The following is an 18,158-nucleotide window of genomic DNA, read 5'->3' on the forward strand; positions in this document are numbered from 1 at the left end:
TATATATACATATTAAACTGACTCAGTCCAACAGATTGACTGTAACTCTGCTCCATCCTCACGTGAAGCTACAACTGAAAACGATCTGTGGAGTGGAGACACTGGTCAGCTGGTGTCTTTCATGAAACAGAATTGATTATAATAAGCCTGGTGTAACTGGTGTGTCCTCCTGTGTGTCCTCCTGTCTGTCCACCATGTAGTACTTGTGTCTCTCGATGTGTCGGTACAGCGTGGTGTATTTGGTGACCCTCCTCATCCTCGGCAGGATGAAGCTGTGAGTGAAAGTCTCTCTGCTCAGAGAGCTCCGCCCCTCTGCTGCCAGGACGCTGTTAATGAAGCGGAGACAGAAAGTGAAGCAGTTATGGTGCTCCTCATCGAACCTGAGAGACAGACAGGTGGGGAGAGGAGACAGACAGGTGGACAAGAGAGAGACACTGTTAATGAACCGAAGACAGAAAGTGAAGCAGCTAGAATGGCGAATTTTCAATTTGGCTCAAAATAAAAAGAGAGGTTGTTGCCGCAGATAAAGACATTTTCATGTGTACAGCATCTGTATATCCCCCATCAGAATCCCTTTATTATGATGAAAATAGTTTATCCATTCTTGAAGATGAGGTCAATCACTACCACAGGTATAGAGTGCTCCAGCGATGACGTATTTTTATAGGCCAACCAGGAAGTTATCATCGCCCTGGTTCCCTCGACAAAAAGCCAATGGGACCACTTTTATGATTTTTGAAGTGTTAATGCAATCGCCGGAAGTAAAAAGCTAACGTTAGGCTATAAAGGAACTACACCCCGGTGGCATGAGAGCCAGTATACAATGAGGCTGTAAAGGAGGACGAGTCGGCATGATGAAGTGTAGTAGTCTCCTTTAAACTATAGAGTACGGTCTAGACCTGCTCTATATAAAAAGCGTCTCGAGATAACTTCTGTTATGATTTGACGGTATATAAAAATAAATTGAATTGAATTGAATTCAGCCACTTGTTAGCAACCGCCTTTTTTAAGACACGTGAGGGCTTCAAAATTCACGAGTGGGTTATTTACTGACGTATTTTATTATAACGTTAAAAATCTCTTCAGCTTGTGTTAACCACAGACCTTATCTCAGGCATCTCAATAAAAACCCATTGACTTCCAGATGAGAGAACAGGAAGTGCTAAAATGCTAACTCATTTCTGGGTTTTAGGACTCATTCCTGTAGCACTCTATAGAACCAGATTCTATTAACCATCAGGGAAACAGACATATACTCTACCGAATCAGCATTCCCCTCCCTTCACATCCACGCAAGAACAACTTTGACAAAACTGTTTTTAAAAAGCGTGCAGCAACTACTGCAGTGATGTTGAACACAGGGTCTGCACATCGTTAACGGTCGGCTTCGAGGGGACTCCTTTGGTCACCAGGCAGCTCTCCTCTTGGCAACAACACAGTAGATTATAGCATTAAAGACCTACAGTATTGACCCCATTCACCATCAGCCCCCTAACACCCTTATCTGATCATAGTCAAATTACACTCTACATTAGAAAGACAGTAACAGACCCTCATGCAGCAGAACACAGTAAACTGAACTATAAACAACCTAATAGATGGACAAACAATAGAAAGGACGACTAACAGAAAGCAATCAGACATCAAACAATTAAATCTCAATTAGGCTATTTTCTTTCCACCTCATATCACCACAGTAATGACGGCCTGAATCCGGCTGTACGGGATATTAACAACATAATTGACAATGTGGCAGATTTATGCAATCTGAAAAAGTCTCTGCATCACAGATCAAAACAGTCAGCCAATGAGAAGTGGTTTGATCCAGACTGCAGACATATGAGAAAAACACTCAGAAGTTTATCAAATCAAAAACACAGACGACCTGACGACCCTGAGTTTCGCCTCCAGTATTGGGAAACACGGAAATTATACAGAAGAACACTCAGAATTAAAAGGGAGCACCAACTTGATATAACTGAAGAATTCATTGACTCAAATCATTTCTGGGAAAAAATGGCAGTCCAACTTCTGCGGCGCCCGCGGTGCCTGGCGCTTTGTCACATTTTTCTGGAGGTGCGTGGAGCGTCTCTGCAGCTCTCTGCAATCTCTGCAAACCATCTCTGCAGCTCTCTATGCAAGCTTTTCCACAGAAGTATAAATTAGGCATTATGGTGCTCCCCATCAAACCTGAGAGACAGACAGGTGGAGAGAGAGAGAGAGAGATTGAGAGAGAGAGAGAGACAGGTGTGAGGTGTACCTGTGCCAGGCAGGGTCCCACATGGGTCCATCAGAGAAGCGGTCCAGGTACTGATCCCATTGAGCCAGCAGGTGGAACATGTCGGGTCGGACCAGAGGAACACTGACGCAGCGCTCCCACCCACTCTGCTCTCTAGAGACTCCACCACGAGTGTAGTTATACACAACTCCTACACACACACACACACACACACACACACACACACACAAATTAAAATGTTGTTATTACAATTCATCCTGAGAGCAACATGAATAATGAACCATATTTCATCACAATCCATCCAATAGATGTTGAGATGTTTCAGTCCAAAGTGGAGAACAGACAGACAGGCAGACAGACTGACAGACGGACAGACAGACAGACAGACTGACAGGCAGACAGACAGACAGATAGACAGACAGACAGACAGACAGACTGACAGATGGACAGACAGGTGGAAACTGCATGCTGTGACATTATTTGTGAACATCATATCATAAGCTCAAAATATGAATGAGCCTTATTTGCTTGCATATAGTTCCATTCAGTGTCCCCCTCAGTCCACTGGACCGGACAGACTTTAATCTACGTCCCCTGTGGAACATCCCTGGGCTCTGAACTCTTTATCCTCACTGTACAAATACTCTAATCAATCACCATCATGATGTGTCACTGGCAGCTGTACAGTCACATGACTGTAGGAGGACAGTCCGACCTCTGACCCCTGAGTCCTACCTGAAGTGTTGGAGATACCAGTATGCAGATCTGACGTCCCATCAAACTCTCTGAGGAATAAACAGCACATTACACATTGGTTAGACTGGCCTCAACTGGTATTTACCTGTTGTAGACCTGCTCTATATGAAAAGCGTCTTGAGATAACTTCTGTTATGATTTAAAAATAAATTGAAATTGAATCTAATACAATATTTACCTGTTGTGTGTGTGTATACCTGTGTATATCTACATGTTGTGGGTGTGTATCTACCTGTGTGTATCTACCTGTTGTGGTTATCGTGTGCAGGTGCGACCAGCAGGCAGCAGGAGGTCTTGTGTCCGTTGCTGAGTGGTGAGGGGAGGCTGACCGGAGCCTCCTGCAGTCTGCTCCCCCTCAGCTCCTCCCCACAGCTCGGACACTCCTCCGGCACCGAGAAACAGAAGATCTCCTTCTGACAGTGACTCAGCCGGATCACTGGGAGATCCATCTCCTCAAATCCTCTCCTCCTCCTTTGACTCCCCTAGTCCTCCTTTTACTCCTCACGTCCTTCTTTATCTCCTCCAGTCCTCCTTTTACTCCTCACGTCCTCCTTTTACTCCTCCAGTCCTTCTTTGACGTCCACAGTCCTCCTTTTACTCCTCACATCCTCCTTTTACTCTTCCAGTCCTTCCTTTACTTCCCCAGTCCTTCTTTTACTCCTCACGTCCTCCTTTTACTCCTCCAGTCCTTCTTTGACAACCCCAGTCCTCCTTTTACTCCTCCAGTCCTTCTTTGACGTCCCCAGTCTTTCTTTTACTCCCCCAGTCCTTCTTTTACTCCCCCAGTCCTCCTTTTACTTCCCCAGTCCTCCTTTTACTCCTCACGTCCTTCTTTTACCCATCACGTCCTCCTTTTACTTCTCCAGTCCTTCTTTGACAACCCCAGTCCTCCTTTTACTTCCTCAGACCTCCTTTTACTCCTCACGTCCTCCTTTTGCTCCTCCAGTCCTTCTTTGACTTCCCCAGTCCTCCTTTAATCCTCACGTCCTCCTTTTACTCCTGCAGACCTTCTTTGACGTCCCCAGTCCTCCTTTCACTCCTCAACTCCTTATTTAACTCCTCAACTCAACCTTTTACTCCTCCAGTCCTCCTTTTCCTCCTCTTCTTACTCCTCCAGTCCTCCGTTTACTCCTCAGATCTTCTGTTCCTCCTTTCGTCTCCTCTTATCACTCTTCTTTGACTTGCTTTCTTCTTCTCTGCTCCTCTCGTCTGTCAGTCGTCTGTTTCTTCTTCTCCCCTCCTTCGTGTCACACCTGGTTGCTAGGTTACAGCCTATCAGGTGACACCACTGCCCGGCTCCGGCCTATCAGGTTGCAGGCGCTGTCAGACAGACAGCCATGTGACCCGGCTCACCTGTTCCTGCTCCAGTCTGAAAGGGTGACCTTCGGACTGAGCTGGCAGCGTCATCATGGAAACTGGCGTTGACCTGCAAGGCGGTGTCGCTGTCACAGACAGAGAAATAAATAAATAAAGAAACACATACATATAAAGCAGTATGTAATATATCTCAGTAGTTTAGTAATAACACAAACTAATAACTGGTTTCAGAAACATATTGAACTTGTGACTGGAAACTGTACAAACCACAGTTACTTTCAAAATAAAAGCTAAAAACTAAATGCAACTTTAAAGGCCTTGTTATCTTCAACAGACTGGATGTAGGTCAACACGTCTTCCATCTCACCTGTCAAACTGTGTGTGTGTGTGTGTGTGATCCATCAGCTCAGTTGTGACGTCCAGACTGAAGACATCTACTGCTGTTTTTAAAGCCTTGAATATCAGACTGTGTTTGAACTGAACGGCTGTGAAACTAACATCTAAACAGGTGTTTGAGCGTTTGTAGCACCAATAACGTAATAATTCCTTGAAAATGTAATAACATTCGCACTTAACTTGATGAAAAATGTAATAAAACCTTTTGCTGTAGTCCAACCTGTCCATTTGTCTCAGGTGTCCCCGCCTCACAAAGCAGAGCCCCTGAATGGATGCTGCCAAGTTCAATCAGAGGGTTGTGGAAACTTTAAAAAACTGAATACATTTTTAATTAAGGTGAAAATTGTGAGGTGTCTTTAATACTATTTGATACATTTTATGGAATTAAAAAACTCTTAAATCATTCTGATAATCCATAAATAAACCTTAATGAGGGAATCAGTTCAAAACAAAACAATTTTGTTTTTGTTCCTTAAATGAGATTAGATAGGAGAATATAATCTTATTTCCAATCCAGTAGAAGGCGGTAATCCAACATGTTGGATGCAAACCGCCTCTAAAAACCAACGGAGAAGAATAGGAACCTCACAAAAATCAATACTCAGCAGGAGAACAGTAAAACAACAAAGACTGTAATCGACTATCTTCGTCGCACAGGACTATACATGAGGATTTAATCCGGCCAATGGCAAAGCAATGAAAACAATGAATGTATGCAATATCTTTAAAGTTTTTAAATGAATTTATTGTCATACTCCTGCGTGGTCTTTTTTTTTTAATTTCATGTTGGTTTTGTTTCATTTCTGTTGTCCTTTTATGTTTGGCACAGCTCTTTGTTTATGTTTTTGATATGCTTCTTCTGTATGTTAATGTTTTTAATGTTTTCTGCTGTTACTATGGATACTGTCATTTTGAAATAAAATAAAAAAAGTCAACAAAATATATATATATATATATAAAAGAAAGTTAAAAAAAAAAAAAAATCAATAAAGGAAGTTGCCAAAAAAAGAAAATCCGACCAATGTTGATCTACAGGTGACCTGTGGAGGGCAGCAACACGCCTCTGCTGCGGCTAGTCTGCTGCAAACTCCCAAAGAAGAAGAAGCAGTAGGACCCTTAGTGCAGTGAGCGTCAGTCGGAGGGGTTTGAACGGAACACCACCGTCAGTCGGAGGGGTTTGAACGGAACACCACCGCGACAGCTTGAAGAAGCCATTGTAGCTGTGAAGCTCCGCGAGGAAGATGAGCACCAAACAGGTGACCTGCAGGTGAGTCTGTCGCTCCGTCAGTAACCTGTCTGTCGGTCTGCCACCTGTCTGTCCGTCTGTCTCACCGCTCAGCGTCTGTCTGAGAGCACGGAGGACCGTTAGCCTCGTGCTAATGTTTTTAGCTGTTAGCCCGTTAGCTCGTGTTAAAACTCACTGAGACACACATTAACTCACCTGATCCAAGTCCTGCAGGTAACACAGGTAACCATGAGGCTGGGTCACATAGTAGAAACACCCACACTGTGACACAGTCCAGTAACAGTTACCGTTACACGTTAACAGACCGTATAGCAACGGAGAATTAACGGTGATGGTGATGATGATGATGATGATGATGGTGGTGATGGTGATGATGATGATGATGGTGATGGTGATGGCCGTTAGCTCACATAACGTGTGTTACTGCTCAGTGGGTCCAGTCCTCTGGGTCGGCCTGGTGTAGTGGTTTATCCGGTGACCGTGTTAACTGCGACCTTCAGCCGTGTGAGTCTGTGGTTGTTATAGTTACTACAGCAGCTGAGAGCACGGAGACAATACCTAGCTGTCCTCCTGATCTCCTCTTTGTCTAGTTCTTCATCACAATGTCTCAACACACCGGAGTCCTGTCTGAGGAAACGGGTCCACTGGAGAAAGGAAAGCTGCTTGTTGTGAATAATTGAAAACTGGAAGAGAGAAGTTGCTCTTCTTGTGAATTAATAACATTTCTAAATATACATATTCGTCTTTTGGAGCCTGTTTGAGTCAAACTTGACACCAAATTGTGCACACATTTTAAAATGAACCTCTCTAAAGTCTTGTTAGAAATACAGAATTTAAAGGGACAATGTCTAAACATACAAATACAGATACAATGAAATACAGACAAAATAAAAACAACAATAAAAGAACAAAACATTAATTCAATTCAATTCAAATCACTTTATTTGTCCCCGAGGGGCAATTGTAGAGGCTCATAGAGTAGTACAAGTAACAACACAATACAGGACATTTTGAAACAACTTGAAAATAATGATACTAATATAGTACTAATACTAGTAAAATACTTAAAATAGTGCAAAATTGTGCAGTATACACAGTATACGGTATATGGTATATGGGTGAGTAGAGGCACAGGGATGGTCCCTCTACTCACCCAACTAAAGACCAAATAATGAGAAAACTAAAACCCGTAACCAGTGGTATCAAACCAATAAGTTACTACACACAAGCCAAAAGAGGACAATATAAGGTGTGGGAAAAGTTGCTCCTCTTGTGAATTAATAACGTTTCTAAATACACATATTCGTCTTTGGAGCCTGTTTGAGTCAAACTTGACACCAAATTGTGCAAAATTTTTAAAATGAACCTCTCTAATCTTGTTAGAAATACAGAATTTAAAGGGACAAAGCCCGGCCTTCTGTCTTTCAGTGTCACATATTAAGTAGAAATGTTCCAATACCATTTTTTTAAGATAAGATAAGATGAACCTTTATTAACCCCCGGGGGGAAATTCAGGTGTCAAAGCAGCAAAGCGCAGGTACAGGTGTACAAAAAGATTATAAAAGCAATAAATAGAGATACAGAATATGCATAGTGAATGGACATAGTGAATGGACATAGTGAATGGACGTAGCGTGTACCGTTCGTCAATAAAAAAAAATGTAGTGCACAATAAATAGATGTAATATGTACAGTCTATAAAGTAGTATATGGGATGTAGTGTATTTCTTTCCGGATACCGATTCCGATACCTGAACTTGTGGTATCGGCCGATACCGAGTACCAATCTAATACCAGCGTGATACAAACAAATGTAGTTATTATTATTATTATTATTATTATTATTATTATACAGCTGTTTACTACTGTCCATGCATGGATGTGATATGATTACTATCTTTGCTGTGTGGCCTGGCTCAGGTTCAACCCTTTGTAAAACACATATATACAGAGAAAGAATGCAATACAACTTTCTTTTCTTAGGAAGAAGAGAAATAAATGAAGCTCGGAATAAATAACAATTCCGTATTCTCTTAGCCGTCTCCTCAATAGACATCTTGCATGCTAATTTTTCCTGCAGGGTGTCATATCCACACACCTTACTAGGGTACCGCCACCCCTTAAAACAGAAGCCTTACATACTGGACATATCAATGTTTTACTTGTTGGATTTTCCACTGTGAAATGTTGCCAAATGGCTGACATTTTCCTCGCTCTGACTACAGTTACACTCTCCACTAGCACCGCACTGTTGTTGTTTGCTATCGCCACGTGACAAACTACCTGCAATCAGTTCTTCTTCGCCGTTCTAAAACAGTAGTTGTCAGTGGCAGCCATGATACATCCAGGCCGACCGCACAGTGGAGGCTACTGTTTTGGAGCAGCGAAGAAGAACTGCTTTCAGGTTAAAAAAATTGATCTAAATTATGGTATTGGATCGGTGCATAGACTAGCGTACTCACCGATACCCGATACTGAATTTTGGGCAGTATCGGACTAATTTCCGATACTGGTATTGGAACAACTCGATTTGTGAATTCCAATTCGATTTCCCTCTTGGTGAGATCTTTTTTTTTTTTTAGAAGAAAACTTTCCCTTAAATGTTTGTTAGTATATTTTGGATTCTTAAGTTTAATCCTTTTCATGAATAACATATTCTAAGTGCATTTTGGTTAAACATATTTTTTTTATTAACTGTCATAAACCTGTGGGAATGGCGTTAATAACACATCTTAATTCTCTGTAAGTCACAGGAAAGGCTTTCACCCTTTTAAAAAGGTGTCATAGCTTAAAGGGACTGTTTGTAAGAATCAGAAATGCTTATTAACAGCGACACCTGTGGCCGTTAAGTCAATGAAAGGCAGCGTCGGGTTCACGCTTGTGCTCGCTCTAAATAGACATGAACGAGCATCACTCAACACAGTGAGGTGACAAATGTCAGCTAAAACTACAATATCACTCTATATTTCAGCTGCTTGGCAGTAATGTTAGCTGACCAGACGAAGGTCTCTCCATGAATCAATGCTGATCCTAGTGTTGGCTTTTCCTGCCTTAAGTGGTGGACACACTGCCCGCATGAGGCTTGCGTGAGTCTCGCGTGGCGTGTTGTTCTTTATTTCGGTGTCCATGTTAACAGGTTAGAGTGGACACACTGCCCGCGTGAGACGCGCGTCAATTTTATAGAATAGAAGGGTCGCCTATTTTACACGCGAGCCCCTCGCGTCTCGGCTGCGTGTCCCAGCAGCAACAGACAGTGAAGGTGATCTATTGACAGTATATGGACATCATATCAGCTACATAATACAGTTTACATGTCTGGACATCTGTAGAATATGTCACAGACAGTGAAGGTGATCTATTGACTGTATATTAACTCCATACCAGCAAGACTTTACTACAGTTTCGAGGTTTATCTGTAGAATATGTTACGGAGATGAAAAAAAAGTAAAGTTAAGTAAACTTGTTTATAAATCAACACTTCCTGCTTTCATTTCAAAATAAAAGCCCCCAGGCGTGTTTTTCTATAGACAGAATCCCTTCATTTGTTAACACGAGGCTTTTATTCTGAAATATGAGCAGTCAGTGATGAGGAACACGCAGTCACTTTGGGAGCTCAAAGAATTGATAAAGTTTGGGGTTTAAATCAACACTTCCTGCTTTCATTTAAAAAATAAAAGCCCTAAAGCGGGTTTTCTTTGCACAGAATTCCTTCATTTGTTAACACGAGGCTTTTATTCTGAAATATGTGCCGGACAGTGATGTGGAACAAACGGAGAGTTGGAAAGCATCATAAATGAATACAGTACTGAGTTTTAATTGTGGATTATTACTATTATTTACTAATTACCACACGTTTCTGAACCTTTCTCTGTCTAAAATAAATATAAATTATATTTATCATGAAGTTAAATGGCCATTAAAAGGCAAACTCTATGCAGAAAGAAAGGGCTGTCAGCAGCAACAAAAACACAGCTGACAGGCAGCTAACTCGCGTCTAGTGTGAACACCCTAGGTGTGCATCACGCAGCCACGACGCGACGCTGCCGTCAGGCGAGCCTCATGTGGGCAGTGTGCCCACGGCTTCAGCCTCCCGACCGCGGCCGGAGAGAACAGGGGAGACACCGGAGTTTTGGTCGGAGACGATAACTTTTCTCGCTGCGGAGCCCCGTCACTTCACAAGACACGGGAAACCTCTGTTGGTCTGGAGGAGCTGCAGCAGTTATTTCTGCACAAATGTCCACTGGACATTCACTAGATATTCTCAGAGTTAAACTAACTCTTCTGCAGTGTGGAGTGTGCGCGCAAGCACATCAGAGTGGAGCGAAATAGTGAGAACGAGCGTGGTGTGTGAATGAAGGCAATCAGGCGAGCAGAGGAGCAGAGGAGCAGAGTACAGCAGAGACTCCGGCCCTGGAGACCAAAGCTAGGGTCTCCCCCGCGTCCATCGACCACGGCCAACACTGTTTAACAGACGGGCTTCACTAGATAGAACTTTTTGGTTTTGGTGCTTCCGTGTAGTTTGTGTCGGAGTCTTGTGTCTTGATTGATTTATACGTGTAAGAAGTTACAAACAGTCCCTTTTAATAAATACACTACTAACAAATACATTAATTACTAAGATGGTATTTTTTTATCTTTCCAACTTTGCAAAAACTTACTTTTGTTATTATAAGTGATATTACAGTTATGTGCTGGACAAACAAGTCCGATCCACGTAGGCCCCACCTCGCAACTTACAGGACTTAAAGGATCTGCTACTGATGGCTTGGTGCCAGATACCACAGCAGACCTTCAGAGGTCCAGTGGAGTCATGCCTCGACGGGTCAGGGCTGTTTTGGCAGCAAAAGGTGGACCTACTCAATATTAGTCAGCTGGTCATAATGTTCTGGCTGATCAGTGTATGTTTTTCTCTGTTTATATCTCAGGAAATTGAATCTCTTTGAAAACATTTGAAGACGTCAACTTGGACATTTTTACAGTTTTCGGACATTTTATTTACCAAAATATTAATAATAGATTAATCTGCAGATTAAGTGATGATGAAAATAATAATTAGTTGCAGCCCTCTGTTATCTGTGTCCTCCAGTAGTTCCAGTTAGTGTTTCGGTTTATTTGATATCAATAAAACAACAGACTGAGAGTCTACAGCCATGCTAGCAGCTCTGTGAGGCTGTACTTGGACACAACACAAGAGGTCCTCGAGGAGGTTAACAGATCTTGAGCTTTGATTTAGAACAATGGTAAACTGCCAGCCAATCACGGAGACGTTTTTTTTTTTTTCTGTTGCCATGGTGAGTGTGTTGGTTGGAAGCTGCAGATGTCACTTCCTGTGCAGCAGTTGTAACAGGTGTGTTGTGTTTCAGGTACTTCCTCCACGGTGTGTGCAGGGAGGGAAGCCGCTGTCTGTTCTCTCACGACCCAACCAACAGTAAACCCTCCACTATCTGCAAGTTCTACCAGAGAGGAGTGTGTGCCTACGGAGAGCGCTGCAGGTAACACTCGCCTTTCATCGCAAATCGCATACTTTTTCTTTTTACTTTTAGTTTGTTCTGCAGCTGCCTTTACAAAGTACATGCTGTTGTATGCTGTATGCATACAGTTGGAACATACTACTTCGTCATAACATTTCGCTTTGAACTTTGACCCTCTTGCTCATATATATCTGCTGTGCAGGGGATTGTGGATCAGAATAACCAGAAAAGCATGCTGGCTTGCATTTGACATACTATGTATCGGGACATACTAAATCTTTTTCTAGCATACTACATAGTATGGTAGTATGGGTATCGGAACGCACAGCCTGTTAGTGGCTACATCACTCCCTGTGTGTATTCACGTTTATGTGACCTGTGTGCAGGTATGACCACATCAAATCTTCATCCAGAGGAGGAGGACTTCCAGAGGATCACGCAGGTGTTGGAGGAGCTGGAGGCGGGGCTTCAGTCAGAGGTGGAGTAAAGAAGACGCTGGTCCTCAGAGAAAGAGGTCACACATTCTAATGCCACTATTCCATCAGATACACTGATGTTTTTTTTTTAATTTAAGGTTAAAGGAATACATACACATACTTGTAAAGGGACATACAGACAGCAGCAACAACATATATAAACAAAAGAAAATAGAAAAAAAAAAGTACTACTTGTTGTAATAGTGCAGTGTCAAGAGATACGTTCATATACATACATATTCCTATTCATATACATACAACCAACCTCATATATATATATATATATATATACATATGTCTATATCTCCACACACATTCATATACATATCCACTTAGACACATTCGCTTATACAATTATGTATTCTATTATACAGACAAAAAAAGGACATATTTACATCTCTTTAGTTGAGATTTATCGACATTATTTATAATTTTTTTTTTAACTCCAATCCTCACCCTGACTCAAAGTATCCCACCCACGCTCAAAAATGATATTCTGTTATTTATTTCTATTAACATCCTTCTCCAGAACCCACTGATGTTTCAAAAACATTTTGAATTTGAATTGAACATTTTTTATAACTATTTTATATTTTTTAAGTTTTTATAGCTTTAAATATGAATATGATACTGATCTTAATTATTGCATATTTCAATGAGTTTTGCTTCCTGTACGTTTTAGCCCACACAATATGTAAATAGCTGACTATATTTACTATTTATTTGGGTACTTGACAAATATGCACTAAAAAAAAATATTTTTGTAAAACACCATTTTTGAAGGAAAACACATATATTTATGTATTATGAATTTTTTTTTTTTTTTTTAAACATTTTCACTGAACTGCTCCGTAAATGTGTCCTGTGTTGTGACATTAATAAATCTTGTATAATATACAAATAGCATGAGGGAGATCTGTCTTAATTGTTAGACACTTTAATTTTTTTTCATTTAATTTACTGTTATTTATTTAATATGAAATTATGAATAACACTCTTTTCTCCATGACTTCAACTTCAACTTTGACTTCAATTTTACTATAAATGCAAATGCATTTTTCTATAATCTCTCTCTCTCGCTCTCTCTCTCTCTCCTCCTCTCTGTCTGTCTGTCTGTCTCTCTCTCTCTCTCTCTCTCTCTCTCTCCTCCTGTCTTTGTGTCTCTCAGTCCTGGGTGTAGACAGTATGTATGGGGGTCCAGCAGACAGTTTGGGGTCCGAGGTCACGGCGGCGGCAGCGGCGGCAGCAGCAGCTCCTCATTCGTACGTGGACGCCATCAGGACGGGTCTGGACGCTTCAGCACAGGAACAAGGTTGGAATAAAACACAGGCTTCTGATTGGCTGGTAGTTGTCTGCCATGTCATCAATAGTACATAATGAGGTGTCCTCATCAATGAGATTGTTTAATAACAGCTGATTTATTTGTACTTGTTTACCTTCGCTCTCTGCAGCCCCTCCCCCTGTGTGCGGGGCGTACCAGGACCTCCCCCAGCTGTGTCCTTACGCCGCTGCCGGACACTGCTACTATGAAGACAACTGTACGTATCTCCATGGCGACCTGTGTGAGGTGTGCGGGCTGCACGTGCTCCACCCCCATGACCCCGAGCAGAGGAGAGCACACGAGAAGGTGTGCACGTTAATTTCAATTAATTGAATCTAGCGGAGGTAAAGGAGCAGTCTGGTGGTTCTTCATGTTTCTGTTGAATTATTACTTTCCCATCCTGTGAAGCTGCTGTGATTCACAACATTTAACAGTTTCCATGAATTTCTGTGTGATATAGAAACCGTCCTGTAAAGCTGCGACTTACTCGAGTACATTGATCTTCATATAGAATGTAAAACGGCACACCATGCAACCAAAAGTGTTGGACATAAACTTGATTTCTAATTGAGTTCAAATGTGCAAACCTGTAAAATCTTTCAAGCTGAGTTTAGTTTTGACCAACTGTATTTAGACTGAATAGTTGGGGGGTCAGTAGCTCAGTCCATAGGGACTTGGGAAGCGGAGGGTCACCGATTCAAGTCCCCGCATAGACCAAGTATGGAATGTCGACTGGTGGCTGAATAGATGCCAGTTTGCTTCCTTGGTGCTGCCGGTGTGCCCTTGTTTAAGGCACCAAACCCCCAACTCCTCCATGGGCAGCTCTGACATCTCTACATCAATGCATGTGTGTAGGTCCTGTTGTACATGTGTGTATGTAGTTCGGGCCTGTGTGTGTGTAATGTCTAAAATAACAACAGAATGAAAAAAAAAAATGTCTTCTTCTTCTTCTTCTTCTAAAAACGAGTCCAGGTTGTAAGTGGAAGTAAACAAGCTGGCATCTCTGTAAACCCGTGTATAACACGGTGATGTACAGTGTTATTGAAAAGTGTATAATCAGCTGTTATAGCGACTTTTTTTCCAAACTATTTAACTATTTGAACAGAGATAAAAACAGTAGAATCCAGACAGCAAATATATTATTTACTTTTGAAATAGTTTTGGCCCTAGAAGAAGAGGAATTAAAGTCTGGGTAAAGTAAAATCAGAGATTTGCTTCTAAACACAATATAGCATAACCACTCCCCTTAGCACTATATAAAACCAGAGCGCATCAGTGGTTGCTCCGGTGAACACAGCACTATAGAAATGGAAGCCAGTAGATATTTTGGTGGGCGTCGATCGCGGTCAAATGTTGGTGGTAATGCTCCGTTCAGTTCCATCCATCCATCCATCCATCCATCCATCCATCCATCCATTTTCTTCCGCTTATCCGGGGCCGGGTCGCGGGGGCAGCAGGCTTAGCAGGGAATTCCAGACGTCCCTCTCTCCAGCAACGTTTTCCAGCTCATCCTGGGGGACCCCGAGGCGTTCCCAGTCCAGACGAGATATATAATCTCTCCAGCGTGTTCTGGGTCTACCCCGGGACCTCTTACCGGTTGGACGTGTCTGGAAAACCTCCAAAGTGAGGCGTCCAGGAGGATCCTGATCAGATGTTGAACCACCTCAGCTGGTCCCTTTCAACGTGAAGGAGCAGCGGCTCTACTCCGAGCTCCCTCCGGATGTCTGAGCTCGTCACCGTATCTCTAAAGCTCAGCCCAGCCACCCTACGAAGGAAGCTCATTTCAGCCGCTTGTATCCGCGATCTCATTCTTTCGGTCACTACCCAAAGCTCATGACCATAGGTGAGGGTTGGAACGTAGATGGACCGTTAGATCGAGAGCTTTGCCTTCCGGCTCAGCTCCCTGTTCAACGGTTCAGTTCAGTTGCAATTTGCCATTAAAACGTTTTTATAGACCTGTAATACAACCTGTCTGTCTGTCTGTCTGCAGATGTGTCTGCTGGCCTTTGAGGCCGACATGGAGAAAGCGTTTGCAGCCCAGCTGAGCCAGGACAAGGTGGGTTCAGTCAGTCGCTGCTCAGGTTGTTATGGTGACAGTAACAGTAACTACTACTGTTGTTGTTTTCAGGTGTGTTCTATCTGTATGGAGGTGGTGGTGCAGAAGCTGAATCCGTCGGACCGCAGGTTCGGCATACTGTCCTCCTGCTGTCACACCTTCTGTCTGGCCTGCATCCGACAGTGGCGCTGCACCAGAAACTTCAGCAACAAGATCATCAAGTAAGAGTCCGTTCAAACGAGACCAGAGTCCGGGGCGGGGTCTGTGAGTTCGGGACGGGGTGTGTGAGTCCGGGGCGGGGTCTGTGAGGTGGGGACGGGGACTGTGAGGTGGGGACGGGGACTGTGAGGTGGGGGAGGGGCCTGTGAGGATCGGGACGGGGCCTGTGATCTCGGGGACGGGTCATGTGATGTCGGGACGGGGCCTGTGAGGTCTGGACGGGGCATGTGAGGTCTGGACGGGGCATGTGATGTCGGGACGGGGCCTGTGAGGTCTGGACGGGGCATGTGATGTCGGGACGGGGCCTGTGATGTCTGGACGGGGCATGTGATGTCGGGACGGGGCGTCTGAGGTCTGGACGGGGCATGTGAGGTCGGGACGGGGCCTGTGAGGTCTGGACGGGGCATGTGATGTCGGGACGGGGCCTCTGAGGTCTGGACGGGGCCTCTGAGGTCTGGACGGGGCATGTGATGTCGGGACGGGGCCTGTGATGTCGGGACGGGGCCTGTGATGTCGGGACGGGTCTGTGATGTCGGGACGGGGCCTGTGATGTCTGTACGGGGCCTGTGAGGTCTGGACGGGGCCTGTGAGGTCTGTCAGGTCGGGACGGGGCGTGTGATGTCGGGACGGGGCCTCTGAGGTCGGGACGGGGTCTGTCAGGTCGGGACGGGGCATGTGATGTCGGGACGTGGCCTGTGAGGTCGGGACGGGGCATGTGATGTCGGGACGGGGCCTGTGAGGTCGGGACGGGGTCTGTCAGGTCGGGACGGGGCATGTGAGGTCGGGACGGGGCCTGTGAGGTCGGGACGGGTCATGTGAGTTCAGTCTCTCTGTCTGATGTAATGTCTCTCTCTCTCTCAGGTCGTGTCCAGAGTGTCGAGTCGTCTCAGAGTTTGTCATCCCTTCGGTCTACTGGGTGGAGGACCAGGACGAGAAGGACCACCTCATAGAGCTCTTCAAGTCTGGAGTCAGGTGAGCTTCCTGTGTGTCTCTGAGAAGCTACGCCTGAAATCGCAGTAGCTTTTACAAACACTCCAGGTTTAAAGCTAGGGTTGGAAATGTTTTTCAAAACATTTGTTTTGTTATATTTGTTGAAATTCTATTTACATCCCGACAGCAGTCAATAAATCAAATGCTCTGACGGTTTCTGTGACTAACAGGACTTTAATAAGCCCGTCCATCATTTCAATCGGCAAGAATGTAATGGTTGGACTGAATTGGAGCTAGTGCTGCTAGCTACTTTCATTAGAAAAGAGTTGGCAACACTGGCTGGGTTTTTGGATTGGATCATTTTAAAAATCTCACGTACTCTTAAGTTGTTTCTCAACATTACCAACCCTAGCTTTAACAGAGATCACATTCAGTGGATGAATCGCTATTATGTAGCTTTTTTAGTAATTCACTCAGGAAGAAAACATGTTCTACGGTCTCACAGGATCTTTATTTACTAAATTAAATCTTAAAACAATAATTCTTTGGATCAATAAATGTCATTCACTCTTTGGCTCTTTGACTGGATACCTCCAGTCCAGAATGACCTCAGATCTGAACTGATCTGTTATTTCCTGTCTCTGCAGTAAGAAGTCCTGTAAGTACTTCGATCAGGGTCGGGGTTCGTGTCCTTTCGGAGGGAAGTGTTTGTATCTTCACGCCTTCCCAGACGGAACCCGAGCAGAACCCGACCGGCCGCGGAAACAGCTGAGCTCCGAGGGGAATGTCCGGGTCAGAAAACTACCGCTGCCATTTTTGATTCAAAGTTGTAGTTCATCAGCTCAGTGCTCGTGGGTTTTGTAGTTTATAAAGTGTGTCTTCGTTTGTTTTTGCAGTTCATGAACAGCGTTCGTCTGTGGGATTTCATCGAGGAGCGCGAGCAGCGGCCGGCCCAGCCCCTCAATGATGACATCTCAGAGCTGAGGGAGCTCTTCATGCAGATGTCGGGGCCGAGCAACGACGGGCCGGAGACCCCGCCTGCTGCAGACCAGTAGAAACCGGACCGGACCGGACCGGACCGGACCGGACCACGTCCTCTGGTCTCCATGGGGCAGGTCCGACTGTCCGGGGGATTCTTGACACGACGGCCATGTTTGTGGACAAGTCTATGAAATATTAAATCATGTGATCACTCTGCAGCTCTCTGGTGTGTTTCAGTCTGGAAAACTAAATCCATCATGTCCACAAGTTTGGTAATTGGTTATTGATATATTATTGCCATTTTATTTATTGTGTAAATAAGTAAATACAGAATCAGTGTGAAGTCATTCTGCGGTGTTGTGTGGAATTTATCTTCCTCCCCCAACCTGGTACAACCTGCCCCAACCATTCATTTAAAGTAGGTTAGTATTCAGATATTCAATTAAGGAAATTGATTATATTAATTAAAAAACTCCAAATGGACCATTAAGCTAAACTAGAAGCACCTTTCCCACTTCTGTGTTTTAGCATCTGTGTTGAATGTATGACTCAGTGGTCCTACCTCGTATACACAGTATCTGGGTTGAATTGGTTTCTTGTGTTTTTTGAATTATGATGAATATAATACTAATTTTCTCACCATAAAAGAAGTTTGACTTTAAAAACAGAACTGCAGATAATTTAGGTTGGCTGCTTTAATACATGTTTAATACAAGTGTGTAAATTGTAATCAATTCAGACGTTAAAAGC

At 43.6% G+C, this 18,158-nt stretch overlaps 2 protein-coding genes across 9 annotated transcripts; one reads left to right on the top strand and one right to left on the bottom strand.

Annotated features, from left to right (window-relative positions):
• LOC119491104 (MKRN2 opposite strand protein-like) lies at positions 1–4,085 on the bottom strand. Of its 7 annotated transcripts, none has more exons than XM_037774811.1 (5): positions 3,904–4,085; positions 3,242–3,703; positions 2,975–3,024; positions 2,261–2,429; positions 1–380 (listed from the first exon to the last, which is right to left on the bottom strand). In XM_037774811.1, exons 2-5 carry the CDS (start codon positions 3,442–3,444, stop codon positions 137–139), a joined length of 666 nt encoding a protein of 221 aa, XP_037630739.1. In that variant the 5' UTR covers positions 3,445–3,703; positions 3,904–4,085; the 3' UTR covers positions 1–136. The 7 variants fall into 7 exon arrangements, with proteins under 7 accessions (XP_037630739.1, XP_037630721.1, XP_037630713.1 ...); XM_037774793.1 differs by having other exon boundaries at positions 3,242–3,843; XM_037774785.1 differs by having other exon boundaries at positions 3,242–3,863.
• Positions 4,086–5,810: 1,725 nt separating this feature from the next.
• Positions 5,811–17,755, top strand: mkrn2 (makorin, ring finger protein, 2). Of its 2 annotated transcripts, none has more exons than XM_037774745.1 (10): positions 5,811–5,975; positions 11,318–11,446; positions 11,812–11,939; positions 13,070–13,213; positions 13,353–13,528; positions 15,213–15,278; positions 15,351–15,499; positions 16,359–16,469; positions 17,075–17,219; positions 17,324–17,755. In XM_037774745.1, exons 1-10 carry the CDS (start codon positions 5,950–5,952, stop codon positions 17,480–17,482), a joined length of 1,233 nt encoding a protein of 410 aa, XP_037630673.1. In that variant the 5' UTR covers positions 5,811–5,949; the 3' UTR covers positions 17,483–17,755. The 2 variants fall into 2 exon arrangements, with proteins under 2 accessions (XP_037630673.1, XP_037630683.1); XM_037774755.1 differs by having other exon boundaries at positions 11,812–11,903.
• Positions 17,756–18,158: the final 403 nt, after the last annotated feature.

Source organism: Sebastes umbrosus, chromosome 1 (assembly GCF_015220745.1).
Source record: "Sebastes umbrosus isolate fSebUmb1 chromosome 1, fSebUmb1.pri, whole genome shotgun sequence".
Lineage (NCBI taxonomy): Eukaryota > Metazoa > Chordata > Actinopteri > Perciformes > Sebastidae > Sebastes > Sebastes umbrosus.

Bases quoted from the DNA above. Each gene is read 5' to 3' on its own strand.
- LOC119491104 (XM_037774811.1), bottom strand. From the start codon at position 3,444: ATGGATCTCCCAGTGATCCGGCTGAGTCACTGTCAGAAGGAGATCTTC. The intron at 3,025-3,241 runs GTAGATACACAC...TTTATTCCTCAG, and splicing joins GCACACGATAACCACAACAG to AGAGTTTGATGGGACGTCAG. The intron at 381-2,260 runs GTACACCTCACA...TCTGTCTCTCAG, and splicing joins TGGGACCCTGCCTGGCACAG to GTTCGATGAGGAGCACCATA.
- mkrn2 (XM_037774745.1), top strand. From the start codon at position 5,950: ATGAGCACCAAACAGGTGACCTGCAG. The intron at 13,214-13,352 runs GTTGGAATAAAA...CGCTCTCTGCAG, and splicing joins CGCTTCAGCACAGGAACAAG to CCCCTCCCCCTGTGTGCGGG. The intron at 15,279-15,350 runs GTGGGTTCAGTC...TGTTGTTTTCAG, and splicing joins CCCAGCTGAGCCAGGACAAG to GTGTGTTCTATCTGTATGGA.